Source organism: Trachinotus anak, unplaced genomic scaffold, assembly GCF_046630095.1.
Source record: "Trachinotus anak isolate AG129_WGS33_773 ecotype Australia unplaced genomic scaffold, CSIRO_AGI_Tana_v1 ptg000010l, whole genome shotgun sequence".
NCBI classification, from domain to species: domain Eukaryota; kingdom Metazoa; phylum Chordata; class Actinopteri; order Carangiformes; family Carangidae; genus Trachinotus; species Trachinotus anak.
In genome coordinates, this window is record NW_027273861.1 from 26,352,925 (window position 1) to 26,372,282 (window position 19,358).

General features: G+C 39.6%; 1 protein-coding gene across 10 annotated transcripts in view; it reads left to right on the forward strand.

Annotated features, from left to right (window-relative positions):
• lrrc7 (leucine rich repeat containing 7) overlaps positions 1 to 19,358 on the forward strand; it is a 121,313-nt gene that overhangs the window by 77,927 nt on the left and 24,028 nt on the right. For 7 of the 10 annotated variants that reach the window (XM_071486454.1, XM_071486456.1, XM_071486451.1 and 4 more), the window contains 16 exons: positions 584 to 786; positions 4,178 to 4,295; positions 4,706 to 4,784; positions 5,781 to 5,870; positions 6,757 to 6,813; positions 7,471 to 7,534; positions 8,272 to 8,346; positions 8,485 to 8,629; positions 9,769 to 9,841; positions 10,103 to 10,120; positions 14,163 to 14,292; positions 14,977 to 15,092; positions 15,347 to 15,416; positions 17,611 to 17,710; positions 17,985 to 18,109; positions 18,827 to 19,045. In XM_071486454.1, the coding sequence (XP_071342555.1) occupies positions 598 to 786; positions 4,178 to 4,295; positions 4,706 to 4,784; positions 5,781 to 5,870; positions 6,757 to 6,813; positions 7,471 to 7,534; positions 8,272 to 8,346; positions 8,485 to 8,629; positions 9,769 to 9,841; positions 10,103 to 10,120; positions 14,163 to 14,292; positions 14,977 to 15,092; positions 15,347 to 15,416; positions 17,611 to 17,710; positions 17,985 to 18,109; positions 18,827 to 19,045 (1,668 nt within the window). In that variant the 5' untranslated portion in view covers positions 584 to 597. Of the gene's footprint in view, positions 1 to 583; positions 787 to 4,177; positions 4,296 to 4,705; positions 4,785 to 5,780; positions 5,871 to 6,756; positions 6,814 to 7,470; positions 7,535 to 7,723; positions 8,347 to 8,484; positions 8,630 to 9,768; positions 9,842 to 10,102; positions 10,121 to 14,162; positions 14,293 to 14,976; positions 15,093 to 15,346; positions 15,417 to 17,610; positions 17,711 to 17,984; positions 18,110 to 18,826; positions 19,046 to 19,358 lie in introns of those variants that run through there. The other 3 variants (XM_071486452.1, XM_071486459.1, XR_011692141.1) reach the window with 2 other exon arrangements.

The following is a 19,358-nucleotide window of genomic DNA, read 5'->3' on the forward strand; positions in this document are numbered from 1 at the left end:
CTAATCCCAGTATCCCAGTTCCAAATGTGCAGGAGGCAGGATACACCATGGACAGGTTGCCAGTCAAACACAGGGCTGTTTGCCAAATCATAGAGCTCTACTGATGAGCTGATAAGACAGATCGGTGCCAGTTTAGCACTGATGTGTGCGGAGTCATATAAACACTGTCATTTACACCGGCAGACAGATTAACTCACCAAGTTTCCCTGCACATTATGACATTTTTTTGCAGTGGGTTTTCTGTTCCTTTGTGCATCTCTTTATTGCACCACTCATCAGAAGCAGATAAATCTGTCTGTCAACATAAATGAATGTGGCTCACATGGCTGTGATCAAAAATGATTTCAAAACATTTTAGAGAAAATCCCACACATATGAATTTTAATGCCAGTTTCATAGTTAATCTCTGAAGCAGAAACATATTTGATGCAAGTTTTGTATTTCAGACCCTTTGTTATGTTTTAGTGATCAAACCAACAATGTTCTCTGCAGAGACACAATGAAATGAGTAAAGACTGGCAGCAGATGATGGAGATGTAATGACCCTTTCGATCTATCATCTCTCCCCTTCTTACCTCCACAGTTCAGTGTCTGGAAATGACCACTAAGCGGAAGCTGATTGGCCGGCTGGTGCCGTGCCGTTGTTTCCGTGGTGAAGAGGAAGTGATCTCAGTGTTGGACTACTCCCACTGCAGCCTGCAGCAGGTCCCCAAAGAAATCTTCAGCTTCGAGAGAACTCTGGAGGAGCTCTACCTAGACGCCAACCAGATTGAGGAACTACCCAAGGTAACGCCTGACCGCATGCGGACCGCTCTCTGACTTTACCCTCGAACCCCTTTTATGTTATTTCTACCTTCCAAGCTCTTCCTGTTACACATTTGTGATCACGTGAGCCTGATCTTTGCATAATCTCAGAGGAAACCCTGTCCTAGTGTTTGGTCGATACCTTTATGTAAGGAGAAGGTGACGTCTCATCTGATAAAAAGGTCCATTTGGTAGCTCTGTGAAGGAGCTTTTGATCATACCTCATGGTCTTCATCAGTGGTTTGGTATTACGTTTTCTTGTTGTTTGTCAGTCCCTTTCTCATGAACGTGATATTGCAGTATATTCAAATTTCATTACATCTGACAACATTAACTTGGACTGAAGGCTGACCTGATGAAAATTTGGTCAGCAAAGTTCAAAGGTCAAAGTCACTGTGACCTTACAAAACACTTTTTTTTGACTGAACTCAAAAATTCATGCACTAATTATGACACAATTTAACACAAATACATAATAGGATAAAATGATGAAGTGATGACATTTTATATTCAAATGGTCAAAGGTCAACTTCACTGTGACATCATAATGCAACCTCTAGCTATTATTCAGTGCTGTAACTCAGGAAGGGGAGATTGTGACCACATTACCTGTGACTTGGCTGGTTGTACAACCGTGTGTTATTGTTGAGATTTCTCACTCTGGACCACTGTGAAGTTTTCCTAATATAACCTGGGATCTAAAAATAAAGATAAAGGGATATATTTTCCTTGATTTATTGCTTTATCAACATTACCAACAGAAAAGCAGAGTCTGAAGAGTCTAGAGATCAAGATCTTGATTATTATTTCTCTGGCATGCTTACATACTACATACACACAGTTGGCAGTATATTAGGTACACCTATATAAAAGTACTGCAGTCTTATACAGCAGTCTTGAAATAAATCCTACCTTCATGAAAGTTGTAAAGTTCAGTTTTTGTTGAAACTGTGCTACAGAGGTGTTGACTCTACTGTAATTTCACAGGATGTAGTTTGTGGTGCTGTTGACTCGTTTTGCTGAACTAACAGGCGTTTCTATTATTTTGTCTGCCCCAGTTGTACCAGTGAAAATCATAACCTTCATCAAGGAAGGATTTGTTGCAGGAGCGCTGCATTAGTTTTAGTAAGGTGGACATCACAACAGTGAGAGACAGGAAACACGGAGTGAGAGAGAAGGTCAGTTCCTGGCCATGGCAGGGCCACACTGTGGTAGCCTGGACCATTCAAGCTTTTCAAAGAACCCCCATGTGGGCAGTGATGACAAAATGCCCTTCCAATATTTCAAGGAGAATTACAGGTGCTGTTTATAAGAAGGCTGTCTCATTTTATTGATATCCTGTCCTGGTTTAAATGACAGAGATGTTGAATTGGATTTCTAAATATAGCCTGAATGAATAGACACAGCTTAATAGGGCGGTGTAAGTGCCAGGCCAAACCTGCATTCAACTGTCAAAAAAAATCTGCTCAGCCTTGATACTGTGTATGTATGTGTGTGCCAAATTGTATAAGAGCTGTTGAGGCTGCCAGAGTGATTGGCCTTCATGTAAGTGGGCTGGAGAGCTCCTTAAGAGTGTGTGTATGAAAGTGATTGTGTGTTAAAGTGTAGTGGTCTGGCCTGACCTGTGGGCACAGAGCAGCCCCGCCCTTGTTTAGCTCTAAGCAGCTCTTTGCCCCCTGTGCTGTGTTCATTTTGTTTTTGATAAATGTCTGCCTGGAATCCATTTCACTGACAGACGTGCAAATTAGGCGTCTTGGACTCGACAGTGCCTGTGGGAATTAATGTGAATGAGCATATGCTTGTTGTAATTATGAGAAAACTTCATATTAGACATTTGGTTTGTGTTGTGTGTACACATTTTTGTGGACAAATCACATTCATTGGATGAATTCTGGGTAACAGTGGCATGTTTATGGCATGTTTACACAGCCAGCCACAGCATAGATAACACTGTGGAAATCATACCACACGCTGTAAGTGTGTGAGTTTTCTTTAGTGACTTTCTGCCTGTTATTAACTTTGAGATGAGGTTAGGGAAACGATGACAAAGGAAAACCAGCTCTTTCATGTTTTTTGGCAGACAGGAGATTCTCAGCATTGAGTCTGTGCAGATGCCATGCCACCTACTGTGCAACACTGAGGATGTGATTTAGCTGATCTGTTCAGAAAGCACCACCAGTGATTCATATTCTTATTGTGACACTCCTTCCCCAGGAGATGTTCCACCTGTGCTGACAAGATTGTGGTATTAAGGAGCTCTCAGTCTAGTTAATACATTTCATTCTCTCTCTCTCTCTCTCAAGGGAACAATGAAAGTAACACTATCTTATTAGCTTGTTTTGTTCAGGAGCAGAATACTGTTAAAATGACATTTCATCTGAAATTTGTGTGTGGTTGGTCATGATATAATGTAAATTATTATTTTCATATTATTATTATTTTCATATTCAACCCTATTACTCCAGTGTTTTGATCTTTGTGAACTGAACCATGAGCTGCTATGTACTTATTAAGGACTAGGGCTTTATAGTGTTAGGAAGCTTTTGCATTAGGATTTATTTACAATAGATAATTAGATTGTTGTGGATGCAGACATCTACTGTGAGACAAAGGAGACCTTGCTGAAGTTGATACAAAAATCCATGATTGAAAAATGGGTGAAAAATTGAACTGACAATATATGAAAATCATCTCATCTTTGCCTTGCGACGAGTGAACAGCAGTTTTTCATAAATTAATATGATTTTTTATTTTATTTTAATTTTAAATACATTTCTGTCAAGGCTGTGCTGGCACACAATTACAGTATATATAAAAAGTCATCTGACAATGTGAAAGTGAACTTAGTATATTTTGCCAAACTGTTTATTCCTGTTTCCTGAGAAGCCTTAATGGAAAAGCTTTAACAGCTTTGCAGCTCCTCAGTTAGTAACTTGTGCATCTCTCTCTTCATTTTTGTGTGTTTGGCCTTTGTATTTGTTTTAGTATTTTTTGCCTTTCCTTTAATGTCTGTGCCTCTGTCTGTTGTGTGTTTTGATATTTACAGCATCTCTCAGCATCTCACACTTTCCTGTGCTTTGTATATTATGCAGCATTTACAGTATTTCTTTCAATTTAGGGCACATTTCTCTAAATGTTGTTGCTTTGCTCTAGTATGTGTTTTGTCCTCAGGGGCCACCGTATGGAGGAGATTATTTCTGCATTATTCATAGAAAAAGGCAGCTCAAATGGCACTGCTTTTCCACAACATTAAGTGGTGCATGCCTCCAGCAGATGTCCTTGCTCCCCATCCTTTTGTACCTTTCTTTAAAGGTCTGTGTGAATTTGCCAACAGACTATAATATTCATTTGTTTTCCTTCTGTGTTCCCATAGCAACTCTTCAACTGCCAGGCCTTGAAGAAGCTGAGCATGCCTGATAACGACCTGTCCAACCTGCCCACCACCATCGCCAGCCTGGTTAACCTCAAAGAGCTGGACATCAGTAAAAATGGTAATAATGTCTAAACTGAAACCAAACTGAAAAAACTAAGCAAAGGAAAAGTTCACTGCAAACTCACCAGTCTTCTCAACTGCTGATTGCGATGATAGACGTATTGGAGAAGATGATAATCTCCATGTACATTTGCATAAAATTTGAATTACAATCAGCCAGATATAGCATACGGAGCTGAGTGGGTTAGGACACAAGGGTAGCACTTGTGAGTTTTCTTGCAGATCCAGAATAACTGAGCCCAGAATTAAACCTCATAATCACATTAATCTCACAAACAAAGATCGGTTTCCAAAATAGTTTCAGATTATTTCATTTGATCGATTAATTAACCACATCTTTCAGCTCTTAATACATCATTATACTGTATAACCACATTTGATTTTTCCCTCTCCCTGTGTCTCTAACAGGTATCCAGGAGTTTCCAGACAATATAAAATGCTGTAAAGGTCTGTCTGTGGTGGAGGCCAGTGTCAACCCTATCACCAAGTAAGACACTAACACACACCATGTAGAAACACAGCTCACTAATATCACTGCTGAGTTGACAGTAGCAAACATTCATGTTAGCAGGATTGACATACAGTGGTATTAACAAAAAAAGTTAAAAATATAGGGCTAATTAATCTGATCGTGCAGCTTCTGGATCCTAGAAATAAACATCTCTCAAAACTTTAAAAATGGCTCATTCAAATTATTGCTTTCACTGAGAATCTTTTTCTATTGAAAGTTAAAAAAAAAACAGTGCTCCAGACTGTTCCATGTTTAATTGATATCAATGGTTTTTTTAACCAGTTTGATCTAATGGACTGTTTGATGCATTTTCCACAGGTGGCTGTTTGAGCTGATATTTCTCTGCCACAATCTAGTGTCAAGAGACCAACACTGTTCTTTAGTGTTGCTTTTACATATTCCAATCCATGTGTTAATAGCACCACAGAGGAGCGAAATATTTTGTAAGGGTTGGCTGCATCCACAGACCCTACACTACCTCAGCCATATACTGCGTATCCCTGTGTTCATATCCAGTTGGCTCGATCTCCAATAGAAGATAAAAAGACAGTACTACAGTAAAGTGCTGGTGATTACTTTTCTGCTGTGAAGCTACTGGAGCATCAGGTGTAATGTTAGTAATTGCTGTTTTCCTATTGTCAGTGTAATGTCCATGAAAGAAAACTGCACTCAGCCACACAGTGTGCTGCAGACAGAAATGCTCCTTTTACTTTTTGTGTGTGTGTGTGTGTGTGTGTGTGTGTGTGTGTGTGTGTGTGTGTGTGTGTGTGTGTGTGTGTGTGTCAGAGATGAGTCATCTGCAGGCTAACAGCAGCTAGCTGTTTCTGCAGGGGTTGTTATGGGATCATTGTCCAAGTTTTTATTCCACCAAGGCCCTCTAAGGACACACACTTTCTTTTCCCTGTCTTATTCCTCTCTTCCATTCCTCTTTCTTTCTTTCTTTCTTTCTTTCTCTCTCTCTCCCTCTCTCAGACTCCCAGATGGTTTTACGCAGCTCCTGAATCTGACCCAGCTCTTCTTAAACGATGCCTTCCTGGAGTATCTGCCGGCTAACTTTGGCAGGTAAAGTGATGCATTAGTGTGTCCTCACTTGTGAGGGTTATTGTGTTGGACAGATTGTTTTTACATATTATATGCACAGCGCCTCATTCAGTGCCTCTTGTGTGGAAGAATCTTTATGAGAAAAATGAGCACATCCAGGTTTATTAACCTTGACTCTGTTCTTCTGAATTTTGGAAAGTTTTGTCTTAAAAATGAGGATATTTTTTGTTATACAGTGTGTTAGAATCAGGCTGAGGCTTAAGTACTTCATATTTATCTTCAGGGCAACAATTGTATTTTTGATTAAGCCTTGGTTGGAGTGCATGAATAATGAGCTTCAATGCAAATCCATCAAAATGAACGCACCGGTCATCAGGGTGATGAAGGCAAAACGTTTGTTGACGTGAATAAAGCCTGGTGAACCTGTGAAGCGTTGGGCAATGTATTTTAATTTTGATCAAACTGAGTGTAACTGAGTTTATAACATAATATTTTCATCTCACAAAAAATAGACATTCTTTCATTTATTCTTCCTCTCACCTTTTCACCCTCTATTAAAGGGTGATGGAGTATTTTTATTCTATTGCTTGTATGTATTTGTAAGTTGTCAAACCAGTTTGAAAATATTGACATTGAGGGTTTCATATGAAATCCTGTGAACACTGAGCAGAAGCTCATACGGGAAGTGACTGAATCCTTTTAAACTAACATTTCCATGCTGGAGATCATCTCTAGTGCTGCCAAGTAATTTTTTGCATATCTAACATTACTTATCAATAACTACAAAATAATTATGATCACTGATTAGGAAACAGGTCCATGACATTCCTAGTAACATTTGTTGCATTTTGTAGAGATAATTGAAACAGTAAGTTAAGTTTTGGTTTTTATGCCTTCTGTTTTTCAGACTCTCCAAACTACGGATCCTTGAGCTGAGAGAGAACCACCTGAAAACCATGCCAAAGTAAGACAAAGCGCCATATGTGTCTGTGGGTGTTTGTGCATACAAATGTATCCGAAATAATGAGAGTTGCAACACACGTGCACACACATGCACTCACAGATGCTTCCTGATATTACAGAGTGTATCCTTGCCTTCCCGGGCGTCCAGATTCAAACTATATTTATCCCTGGCAGGTGTTCTTGAATAGATGAAGCCTGTTAGAACAGGAACATGTTTTAAATATTTCTTGTTCACTTAAAGTAACTGAATTTGTAGCCTGTCACCATGGCTGCAGAAGGACACTACTATAACACTGAAGACAACCTTCAGAGTTGCAGTTCAAAGAATAACACTGATTCCAATTAGGGTGGATTGATTGAAGTGCAAATACTGATTCTAATTTACTATATATGACCACCAGTGCACAACCCTCCCGGCACTTTACCTGTGAATATGGTTTACAATAAGTGCTGGCAGTTGAATTACTTCCTAATCAACAGGTAATGATGCAGAGCGGCATGTTCTTGAGGCTGTAGTCAAAGACTGGTGTGCAATAAATAATATTTAGAATAAGAGAAAAAAAAATTGGTGTGTGGGTGGGCTGTGCAATTTTTCTTTATATGAAAATGTAAAATGTAACAGTTGTAGTGATTTCTGTACTGCATCCTCTCTTCTCAGGTCCATCCACAGACTGACACAGTTGGAGAGGTTGGATCTGGGTAGCAATGAATTCTCTGAACTGGTGAGAACGGTTGTTGTCATATTTTACATGTTACCACACTCACTGTGCGTTAGGAAATACAGAATAGAGCAAGTGTTGCGCTATATGTATTGAACATTGAGATAATATTTTACGGAAGCTGAGATAGTAATGTCTTACTTATCATGTGTGCATTTACCAGTTAACACATTTTTATTTTTGAGAAATTAGCAGGAAAAAGGAGGAGGGAGAAAAGAAGGAGTCCAAAGGCAGAGAGGAGAGTCAGAAACACAGATGCTGTGTCCCATCTCAGGGGCCACCTCCTTCGAAGTTCACATTTGAAGACCCAGTGCGGCATATGGTGAATCATCTGTAGACCGTCTCATTTAGGGACGAGGCACAGGTTCAGTTGGACCCTGAAATGGGATACAGCGACATGGTGGAGGAAGAGAGGGCTGGACAGAGGATGACAGGATATGACATCAGGGTCAGACAGGAAGTCGACTGTGACAGGAGTGAGTTGGCTGTATGGTCTGCTTCCTGCCAAGAGAGAGAAAGCATGGAGGGAGTGATTGCCAGTCTCACCCACTCTGCCAACAGTTTAATCACAGTGGGAATTCTCTCGATGCACTAAAGCAAATTTTTGGATCCAGGCTGGTTCACAACATTAATGCTGTCTGTTTTTATGTAAAATGACAGATATGTACCTAATTGTATATATGTTAATCTAGTGTATGGTCAGTGTAAGTCGCTATGTTTCCCTGTGTTTTACATGTTAGCCAGAGGTGTTGGAACAAATCCACAACCTAAAGGAGCTGTGGCTGGATAACAACTCTCTACAGTCTATACCAGGGGTAAGAACACATGCAGCTCTCACAGTGGAAAAAAAACAGCACTGTCTGGAAGTGTCACTTTCTTCTACAGTTTTTGCTCCTCTGCCTTTTTTTCTATCATTCATCTATCTCTTTCTCTCCTCGCCCTCCTCCGTGCAGTCTATAGGGAAGCTTCGCCAGTTGAGATACTTGGACTTAGCTAAGAATCGTATTGAGACGTTGGATAACGACATTTCAGGCTGTGAGGCCTTAGAAGACCTGCTACTATCCTCCAATATGCTGCAGCACCTCCCTGACTCTATAGGTACACACTCTCACACACACACACACACACACACACACATGTTTAGCGATTCCTGATGGGGTCTGTGCAGTAGAGAACAGCAGAAGACTGGGATTGTACTGGGCAGATCCTGCATGAGAGCGGTGGTAGCTTTAAAAGAGTGACATCACACAGATAACTGAAAAGCATATTAAAGGCTATAGCTAATGTTATTTTATATTTTTCTTCCAACAAATCCCATAAAAAAACATCTATGCATTGGTCTGTCTCAACAGTTTCTGACTTCTTTACTCTGTCTGTGGCACTCAGCTCCAAGCTCATTGATTCGTGAAGATGTAAATCTTTAAAAACAGGTCACATATAAATAGTTTCCTTTTCAATAGTCAATTCAACAGTAATTTACTAAAACATCTTGGCACTATATTTTTCAGCAACTGATACTCAAACAGGAATACATTTTGCATTTGTTTGGGGCTATTTTCAGGTTCTGATTACTGTGCATTTGGTTTGCTGGGGAATATTTATGGCAGCAGGATGGTGTAAGTGGGATTGACTCAAAATAAACTATAGTGTTCATGGTAATGAAGGAACATGTCAGCCAGCACAACTGTGCAGCTCACTGATGGATTTTTTTTTTTTTATAGTTTTTTGACAATGTTGCAGCTCCATGGTGAAGAGGAAAAAGCTATATCCAGCCTTGGCTACGCAGGCAGTACTTGTCAAAAGGATGAACTCATTGTTGGTTTTGGTCTTCTCATTGGATGATTTCACACTAAGAAAAATATAGAATATCACCAGCTCTATTCTATACTGTCCTTAAAAATGGCATTGCAGACTGCAGTGTATATTTCTTTGAACAGCAGATAAGATAAGATAAGATAAGATAAGGTAGCCTTTATTAGTCCCACAGCGAGGAAATTCAGTGTTAAATCAGCAAAGTGGCAGTGCAGAGAAAAGAAAGCTGCAAAGAAACTGCAATAACAGATATTTAAGAAAGATAAATAATACGAATATAATAATATACAAGTTATATATAGTGTACAAAAATTACATATTTAACTTTGCATGTTTGTTTGTGTGTGTGTGTGTGTGTGTGTGTGTGTGTGTGTGTGTGTGTGTGTGTGTGTGTGTGTGTGTGTGTGTGTTTGCATGTGGTATAGGAATGTTGAAGAAGCTGACAACACTGAAGGTAGACGACAACCAGCTGACCTCACTGCCTAACACCATCGGGAGGTAAGACAACCACCCACACACAGACACACAAACACACACTCACAAAAAGCAAATGGAGTCATAAAGCCTTGTAGACTTTTGTTTTCTAGTGAAAAGACCTTCAGCAGTATCTTCTGTCAGTTTAGATGATGTCAGCAGGTGACTGTTTATCTTTGGTGGGTTGTTGTTTTCCTTGTTTAAACTGTTAGTTGCTCTGTTGTTATGCTGGCTGATGATTGGGGGGTTCTGTGTGTTGTGTTTGCTGCGTTGCTGTGGCGTTAGTGCGAAGCCCAAGCAAGGGTGAGTAACATTAGCCTCCTGGATCCAGGGGTGCGTTCAAAGACAGATAGATGTTCAACTGCGTTGCAGATACAAACATCCAACTTTGCTACCACATGTTATTGATGTGGTAAACATCTTGTATTCATACAAATTACATGCAAACATAAAGTTTATTTCAGTTTAAGGCATAAAATGATAATTTATGTTTTCTTCATGTTTGCCTCCCAAACGTTTTCAATATTTGGACACAATGTTAAAATAAAATCTACATCCTGAACTGTAAATGTACTGAACCCCACCCTGCTAAAATCTACAGGGTTTAGACAGAAATGATTGCATGTAAAAAGATTACAGTAATTTGATTACAGAATTCTTATTATAATCCATCACAGTCCAGATTCAATCACAGTAATCAGATTAGTTGCTTTTGAAAAAAAGAAGATTAATTGTTAAATTAAGCAGAAACATCTTTGAGTGGAAACACATTCAAAATTCAAAAGTGTTGTTCATGAGTCTTTTTTCATCTCTGTGTACTGAAAATAGAGAAATTGCTCGTAAACATAAAATTCTGCTCATATTGCAGACTGCAAATAAGAACAACTGGTCTGTTTAAGTCCAGGATTGATAGGTTTTGTAGGAAAATCAACCCAAACACAGTAACAGAAATATTGAATTACATCAGTTTGGGTAATGATTTAGAATCTGTTTAAAACACTTTAGTAGTAATTTGGAATATGTTTCTAATTACAGTTCAAATCAGACAATCTGTGATGGATTATATATATTTTTTAAACTGTACAGATGCTGTTTAACATTCTATTTGACATCAACATAAAACTCTTTGCAATGCATTTGTATCTGAACGCTGCAAAACATTTTGTCTTCCTGAACAAGTCCCAGGTTTTAGCCTCAATAAGTAGTACTGTAGATCCATTATTTCCCCTCTGATAATACCATATGAGATCCTTTTCTTACCTCATTAGTTTCTTAAGTGTTTACTTAATAATGATGAATGTGCTCCCTTTATTTTCCCTTCTGTTGCTACATAGGACAGTTCTGTATTCCTGAATAAGTGATTTTTACACATTGCTGAACGCTACATCAGATGCAATACAATGCAATATTATAATGTACATTACCACAGAGCTGATAATAGCAGATAAGTTACTGTACACCTCTCTTTTGTTAAAGTTTAGTTTTCAGTTTCAGTTAGTTTCAGACAAAGGGCAAGTAAAGTCTCATGTTCTACTTTCAGTCATTAATCTTTTAAAGCCATGACTGTATAACAGCTATGAAATGTGTCACCATATACTGTACATGTAGACCAGGTGGCTGTATAAACTCATATGTGGAAAGGTTCTCCCACTGCCTATATACAGTGTGTGTCAGTTAATGTGTCACTTATCATTATTTAAGCTCTTTGAAGCTACAGCCATCTCTGGCCTGCCACCCCATGCCTGCTGAATCTGAGTTCACCCTTCAAAATTTAGCTGATTGTCTCACTGGGCTCTGTTAGGGACCTTGTCAGAGAGCTCTCAGAGAAAAGCACAGAGAAGCGACTGTGTGCTGCTTTTCAGCAGAATGCAGCAGTTAACCAGACATACAAGTGGGAAACTGACCAGTTGGTCGTCATCGTTGAAGTCTGTTCTCTTGTAAAAGTGAGGAATATTGTTTGGAAACTTACCTTTAAGTGGCTTGTCAGAGTCTGTTTTCGGGTGCGGCATCTTCTTCCCTCCTTGGGCTCAACCAAGCTGCAGTAGGCTCAGTTCTGCCCCCTGAGTCCAGAGGCCCACTGGTATTTGATGAGAACAGCACTTGTGGCTTTTTTTTCCCCCAATGGCCACAAGAGGCAGCAATGGGCCCATTACGCACTCTAAAACAAACTTCCACAAGCGACACAAAGGTGAGCTTTAAACTTTATAACAGCTGTTTTCAAACACTATTTTTAGATTTAGCAATAGAGTTGACATTAAGGATGAGGACGAACTGTTTGGTTTTGTAAGTGTGCATCTGGTTAACCTCCCCACCTCTGTTAAAGAGCAGCACACAGCCACTTTCCAGCACTGTCTCCTACGCAGAGTCCTGAACAGGGGCTGGCTCTCAACCAGAGGGGACCAGAAGAACCAGTGTGTAGGATTTAAGAGGATCTATTTTCGGAAATATAATATTCATAATTATGTTTTCATTATTGTATAATCACCTGAAACTAAGAATTGTTGTGTTTTTGTGAGCTTATAATGTCTGTGTCCACAGAGCCCGCTATGTTGAACCCCCAGGTTTCTACAGTAGCCCAGAACAGACAAACCAAACACCAGCTCTAGAAAAGTGCTTTTCACATATTTACATTACCTGAAAACCACTGTAGGTTCTTCTACACACAATGGAAGTGATACATTCTGCAAACTCATCTCTAGATGCAACTAAATCCTACACACTGATCCTTTAAGATGAGTGTGCAAGCAGGGTTTAAGTGTCTTGCTGAACAACTGTAGCCCCTGGTGAAAACCTGCTAGAAAGCATTCAAGCTCCATACAAAGGAGATGGAGGAGATTGAATCTTGAAACTTGTGTCTTAAACTGACCCAGTGAGTAACCACCTGGCGACTGTGTTTCCCTGCAACACCCGCCATTGAGTGCAGGATTATGGAGCTGGTTGGCAGATGGCAGCTAAATTATCTCAGGAGTGATTTTGAAATGTCATATTTGACACATTCAACTGTAACTGTATATTTTTGTGGGAGAAGTAGGTGACATTTTCAGTTTTAACTGGGAATACAAACGATGCTGAGAAGAAAATAATAAACCAGGGGAAATGTAAATGTGACTAACATCTAAATAAAGGATAAGAAACTCCTCTCCTCCTCTCCTCTCCTCTCCTCTCCTCTCCTCTCCTCTCTCTCTCCTGTCAGACCGTATGGTGGCCCAGATGGTCCGGTCCATTGGGAATAATAATAGCAGGCTAATGCAATGTTAACAGTGACAGTACATTAATGTAGAATTGTTGTCTCATTAGCATTAGCCCGCTGTTGGCGTGCTGCTAGGCTAATGATAGCAGTCAAAGGGGGGGGGTCAGGGTGTACTGTAGAGGGCCTGCTGTGGATGTTACCGTGAATGTTGGCGAAGTGGAGAAGTTGAGATCCAGGTTGAAGAATTTCAGACATTAAAGATGGATGAGTTTGAAAAATGAGGATGGGTTGTGATTAAATTAAATCAAATTTATGTAGGTAACACTAGACTACGTTTAATGAAGTCATTGATTGACTGGGTGATTCTTCAATGTGATGATCTTTTCCTTCTCTCAACACTCTACTTCTAAGTTGTTGCTACTGTATAAAGACAGATTTTCCTTCTCGTCATAACGTGTTAAAGGATAAGGCTGGCATCATTCTATATTTTTATTATTGTCAACAAATCCCATAAAAAGACCAAAACCAACAGCGTGTCAGTCTGTCTGTCATTACTTTCTGACGTCCTTGCCTTGTCAAGCTCAATCTGAAGACATAAATCTTTTGAAGAAGGTTAAAAATAAAGTTTCATTTAATAGCTTGAACATCTGGGCATTTTAGTTTTGAGCAACACTAATAAAACTGGAGTATACAGTGCATATGTTGGAGACTATTTTCAGCTCTAGATTAATACACGTTTTGTGCACTGATGAGCATTTTACTGCAGCAGGATGGTGTATGTGGGATGCACTAAAAATAACCTACAGAGCCTGTGTTCATGTTAATGAAGTAACATGCCACCCAGTGCAACAGAGTGGCTCATTGATGTGTTTTTAATAGTTTTTGGACAAGAATGGAGCTCTATGGCACAGAGGAATAAGATAAATCAGGCTTCAGCTACACAGACAGTACCTGATCTTGGATCATCGTATTCTTTGTTTCAGTCTTTTCCTTAGAATTTGTTGACAATAAGAAAAATCAAGAGAAGTGCCATCCTTACTCTTTAAAACCTCTGTTGAAGTAACCTATTGTTGCAGCTGAGAGATTTTGTAGCCTGAGGAATGATTTCCTTTCTGTCATTTTCTCTGTATCTCTTCCTTTCTTCCCTCCACCCAGTCTGTCTTTGTTGGAGGAGTTGGACTGTAGTTGTAATGAGTTGGAGTCGTTGCCTCCCACCATCGGCTACCTGCACAGCCTGAGGACCTTCGCTGCCGATGAAAACTTCCTCACGGAGCTGCCCCGGGAGGTAAGGAGATCAAACCATAATGAGCACTGAACTGAAACATTATTTGATTCATTATTTTTCTTATCTGTATCCTTCATGGCTTTATCATACGGCCTGTATCTTTGTCTGAATTGCTTGCATAGTACCTTTTAGTGTCCTCCATTGTGTTATTCTTGCTGTAAAAAGAATTTCCTCTTCGGGGACAGTAAAGATGAGATCTGAGCTGAACTGAACTGATTAGCTGATCTAGAGAGAATTTTATTACTCTATTAATTGAAGTGAAAGTCCCTTTTAAGCAAAAAATGACAGAAATTAACTACTTCCAGCTTCTTAATTGTGGAAAATTGCTGGCTTTCTTTGCTTTTTGTGACAGTAAATAGAGTCTCTTTGTGTTTCCTGCTGCTGATCAGACAAAATAAGCAATTAGAGGTGTCACCTTCAGCTCTGCGTAACTGTGATCACTATTTTTCTTGATTTTCTGACATTTTACAGACAATTAAACTGGGTACATTTTTAGTTTCATTCCTAATTCTATACTACTACTATTTGTAGTACTGTTATGTAGCTTGTTTAAAGGTGTCCCTAATGCAGCACTAGATATAATTGTAATGAGATCTGATGGATTGTGTGTGTGTGTGTGTGTGTGTGTGTGTGTGTGTGTGTGTGTGTGTGTGTGTGTGTGTGTGTGTGTGTGTGTGTGTTTAGATCGGCAACTGTAAGAACGTGACAGTAATGTCGCTGCGGTCCAACAAACTGGAGTTCCTTCCTGATGAGATCGGACAGATGACCAAACTACGAGTCCTTAATCTTAGTGACAACAGGTATAAACACACACACAGACACACACACACACACACACACACACACACACACACACACATGCAGGCAACATTTTCTCAATGGCCGTTTTGGGTCTGTAGCTGCTCTCACGGCCTGCAGTTACCATGGGAATGGGTGAGTGCGTTGCCATGGTTACATGCTCTGCAGGCTGTACAGTGCGTGGGCAGAAGAAACATCTCTCTTTTCTTTCCCACCCCTCCCTCCTTCTCTCTCTCTCTCTCTGGCTCTCTCTCAGGTTAAAGAATCTACCGTTTACCTTCACTAAGCTGAAGGACCTGGCAGCTCTGTGGCTCTCTGACAATCAGGTACCCCTCTCTCTCTCCTCCCACACTCTCTCCCAGGGTCTGTACGTTCTCACAAGTATGCAGCACAAACACACAACGCTATCAACACATTATTATCGGATTACCAGGCCTATGTTATGCATCTATTTATTGTTGCTTCTACTTGCTGTTGATGCAAACTCAACACATCCTGCTTCTGTTTTATATTAAAAGCCTTGCAGTAATTCCAGTGGAGCTTCCTGCTGTAATATTTATTAATTCACAGCATTTACTCAGGGGTTGCCCCAGTTATTCAATCAGAGCACCACAGAAATCAATCCACTGACTGCAGCACCTTGAACGGACACACATAACATCACATTAAAAGTCAAAACAAAATATTTATTTTGAGCATCTGAAAACATTAGAGAACAATTCACAAAATTGACATTTTTATTCACTATATAGATGCTGTTTTAATGTTTCATGCTGATAATAACTTGCACTAGTTCCCTTTATTACCTATTGTGTATTTTTGACCTTTCTATTATTGAACTGTGGGTGATCTCTAGCAATATGAATGTTGCTGTGATGCTGAATGAATGATAACATTGTGTGATTTCTAATGAACCGGCATTTGAGCCCTTTGTATAATGTTCTTATCGTGGTGACATTGAATATGAAGTTAATCCATTCAACGTGCTTCACTCATTAGTTTGAATTGTCTGGTTCTTTGATTGGACAACTGGGGCGACCTCTGTGTATACGTGTGGAACTTTTGTGATACATCCCCAGTTAGCCAATGAAGGTCTAACACACTAATACAATATAAATTAATAAATATTACAACAGGAAGCCAAACAGTTTTTTTTTTATTTGCATTCAAGTGCTTTCCTGAAGAACCTGTCATATATTCAGGTTTGCAGACAACTGAAGGGGTGTTAATTCCCTGGATGGCATTAATTATGAAACATCTACAGGAAGTATTGAGATTCACTTGCAGCTGCTTAATATATGATAAAACAATATTCAGAGCAACAGAGTAATAATGATGTTACTCTGCAGCTGTACTGATGAAAATAATACACTTTTACTAAATCTACTGTGTCATTATAGAACAGGTTATGGTCACTTTATTTTCTCCACATTTTTTGGTCTTTATTTGTTCAGAGAGACCGCATTTTGTTTTTTTAAGACCCAACAATTACTTGATTATTTCCTTATATTGGAGAACACACTGCATCTAAATCTTCTCCATAACAGTTCATTCGGTTATGGGGCCCCAGGCTAAAACAATCCGATGCTACTGTATGATGTAAATTAAGTACACAGACTTGCTTCATACATGATGACGTTTTATGTTATTGTCGTCTGCACTGTGAGTCAAGACAGGAAAATATTCTACATAACATTTAAAGTTTAGTTCAAAGTTTGATCAAAGTTGTTAAATGAAATCAAAGTCACAACAACACTGGATCTCTATTGACCTGCTACAGGAGACAGCAGATTTAAAATTCAAATGCAATTTGTAAAATGGCAGCGGAGTCTTACATTTACATTTAAAATTGGCTCTTGTGTACGCTTATTCTACCTCAGAATTCAAACCCCGATTAAGTCTTGTCATTTGCATTCGCCACAACTGGCGACTCTGACAGTTTGAAGGTTTGACATGATATTTTCAGAGCGAGCTGGATGGTTTGTGTGTAGCTTTTCTTTAATTTATATGCCAAAATGGAAAGTGAAAATTCTCTTGGTTAATACATTTTAAATGCGACTTTGTGTGTGTATAACATTTCTACTTACATCGCATTACCATTTTAATAGACATGACTCAAATTTCTCACAAGCCAAACATGCAAATTAAAGAGGCATTTGACAGTTTATTTTTAAAAGCTGTGTCACCCTTTTCAAATAGAGAAATTTGAAAAGTGAGACAGTGTCTCTCTCTTTGCAGTTCATTTTGCTTGTTGGCAAAATTGATTTGCAAATTTTTGCCAAGTGAATTACATTAATATTAGACAGGACTTGTTTCAAGTCACGTCCTGAATAAACTGAAATTTCCTCAGCTTGAGATATTTGAATAAACAATTCGTGAGCACAAATCTTTGTTTTAGTAGCACAGCTTGGATAAGCTTTAGATAAGGAATTAGGAAATGAAGGTGATCAGTGACGGTCCCCATCAGAATACTAATAAATATAAATGTGTGTGTGCGTGTGTGTGTGTGTGTGTTTGCAGTCCAAGGCTCTGATCCCTCTGCAGACAGAAGCCCACCCAGAAACCAAACAGAAGGTTTTGACCAACTACATGTTTCCTCAGCAACCGCGACATGATGAGGGTACAAACTGTGTCTGTGTGTGTGTGTGTGTGTGTGTCTCATAATGTGTAGACATTAACTTACCAGTTTAACAATATTACAGTATTAGAATGTGTGTGAATGTGTGCGTGTTTGCAAATGTACATGTGCTTGTATGTGGCAGTATTTGTGGATAAGTGTGTGTGTCTGTCAATCTACGGATCTACTGTATAGTAGCAGTTTTAACCCTGTCTTTGATGTGGTGTGTTCACGTGTGTGTGTGTGTGTTTGTGTGTGTGTGTGTGTGTGTGTACAGATTACCAGTCGGACAGTGACAGCTTTAATCCTACCCTGTGGGAGGAGCAGAGACAGCAGAGGATGACTGTGGCCTTTGACTTTGAGGACAAGAAAGAAGAGGAGGACAACTCTGGGAAGGTCAAGGTCAGCTCTTTCTCTCTCTCTCTCTCTCTCTCTCTCTCTCTCTCTCTCTCTCTCTCTCACTCTCTCTGTTTCCATCTGTCTCTCTCTCTAAAGTAACTGAGCACGAAGAGTAAACAAGCTGTTGGAGCACATCCACCTCCAGGTTAAACAATTAACGCAAACAGTGAACATCTGTGTTAATGTGGCTCCCTGAGATCTCTCTCCATGTATGAGTCCAAAGCAGCACGGCGATGTAGAAGTTAATATATTCAGATTCTGGATCTGTTTTGGTTCATTTGAGCAACATTAGTGCATCTTTTTTTCTGAATAACTCATAAAATAGCTCTTATAAATAACTAATATACATTTTCATCAAATTTTCATTATGCCTGATGAGTCATCTCAAGTTTATCCTTTGTAGTAAACTTTCAAAAGTGAATTTACAGTTAGAAAAATAGTTCCAGGCACCTGCAGAAACCTCTTTCTAGTTTGCACATATGTCTCTCCTCTGGTTTCAGTGGTATGTTGGAGTGTGCGATTACAAAAACAACTAAAAAGTCAACAAGACATCGTGAAAGAAACATTTTAACAGAAATTATAATGATTTATTTGAGGTGTTTTGAAGTTTCATGGAGACAGAGGCACTTTTTTATAGTATTCCTACCAAATACTTACTCACTCTGCTTCTTTTAGTCCTTTTTTTTCATGCACACACTTAACCCGTTGTCATCTTTGTAGGTGGAGATCAACCTAAAGCGCTACCCAACACCTTACCCTGAGGACCTCAAGAACATGGTCAAGTCAGTGCAAAGCCTTGTGGGCAAAAGCGTACACGCCGGACACGGGCACCAGCACCAGCTGAGCACAGGCACTGCCACCTCAGCAGGAACCAACATGGAACACACACACCTCAGCAAAGAACCATACGAACCACCGTGGCCCCTACCACCTAAAGAGGTACTAAACACAAACACATGCACAGAAAAACACACTGATCCATAAGCAGGAGGGTAACATTTGTTTGCCCCTCAAGTTGTGAGACATGTCAGGCTAATTTCTGTGTTAGAATACGTGTTACCCCCCCCCCCCCACGGTCTGGCAAACGGGGCAGATGTCTTACACAAGTGCTGCTTACACATTTCTAAGCATCAGCAGTAATGAGGTCATTTAGTCACCAAATTCAACAAAAGCTATAGCTATGAGCTCTGAGATCATCACAGTAGGTAAAAGACAGGGAGCACAAATGATCTGATGTCCTTTTCATTTGCTC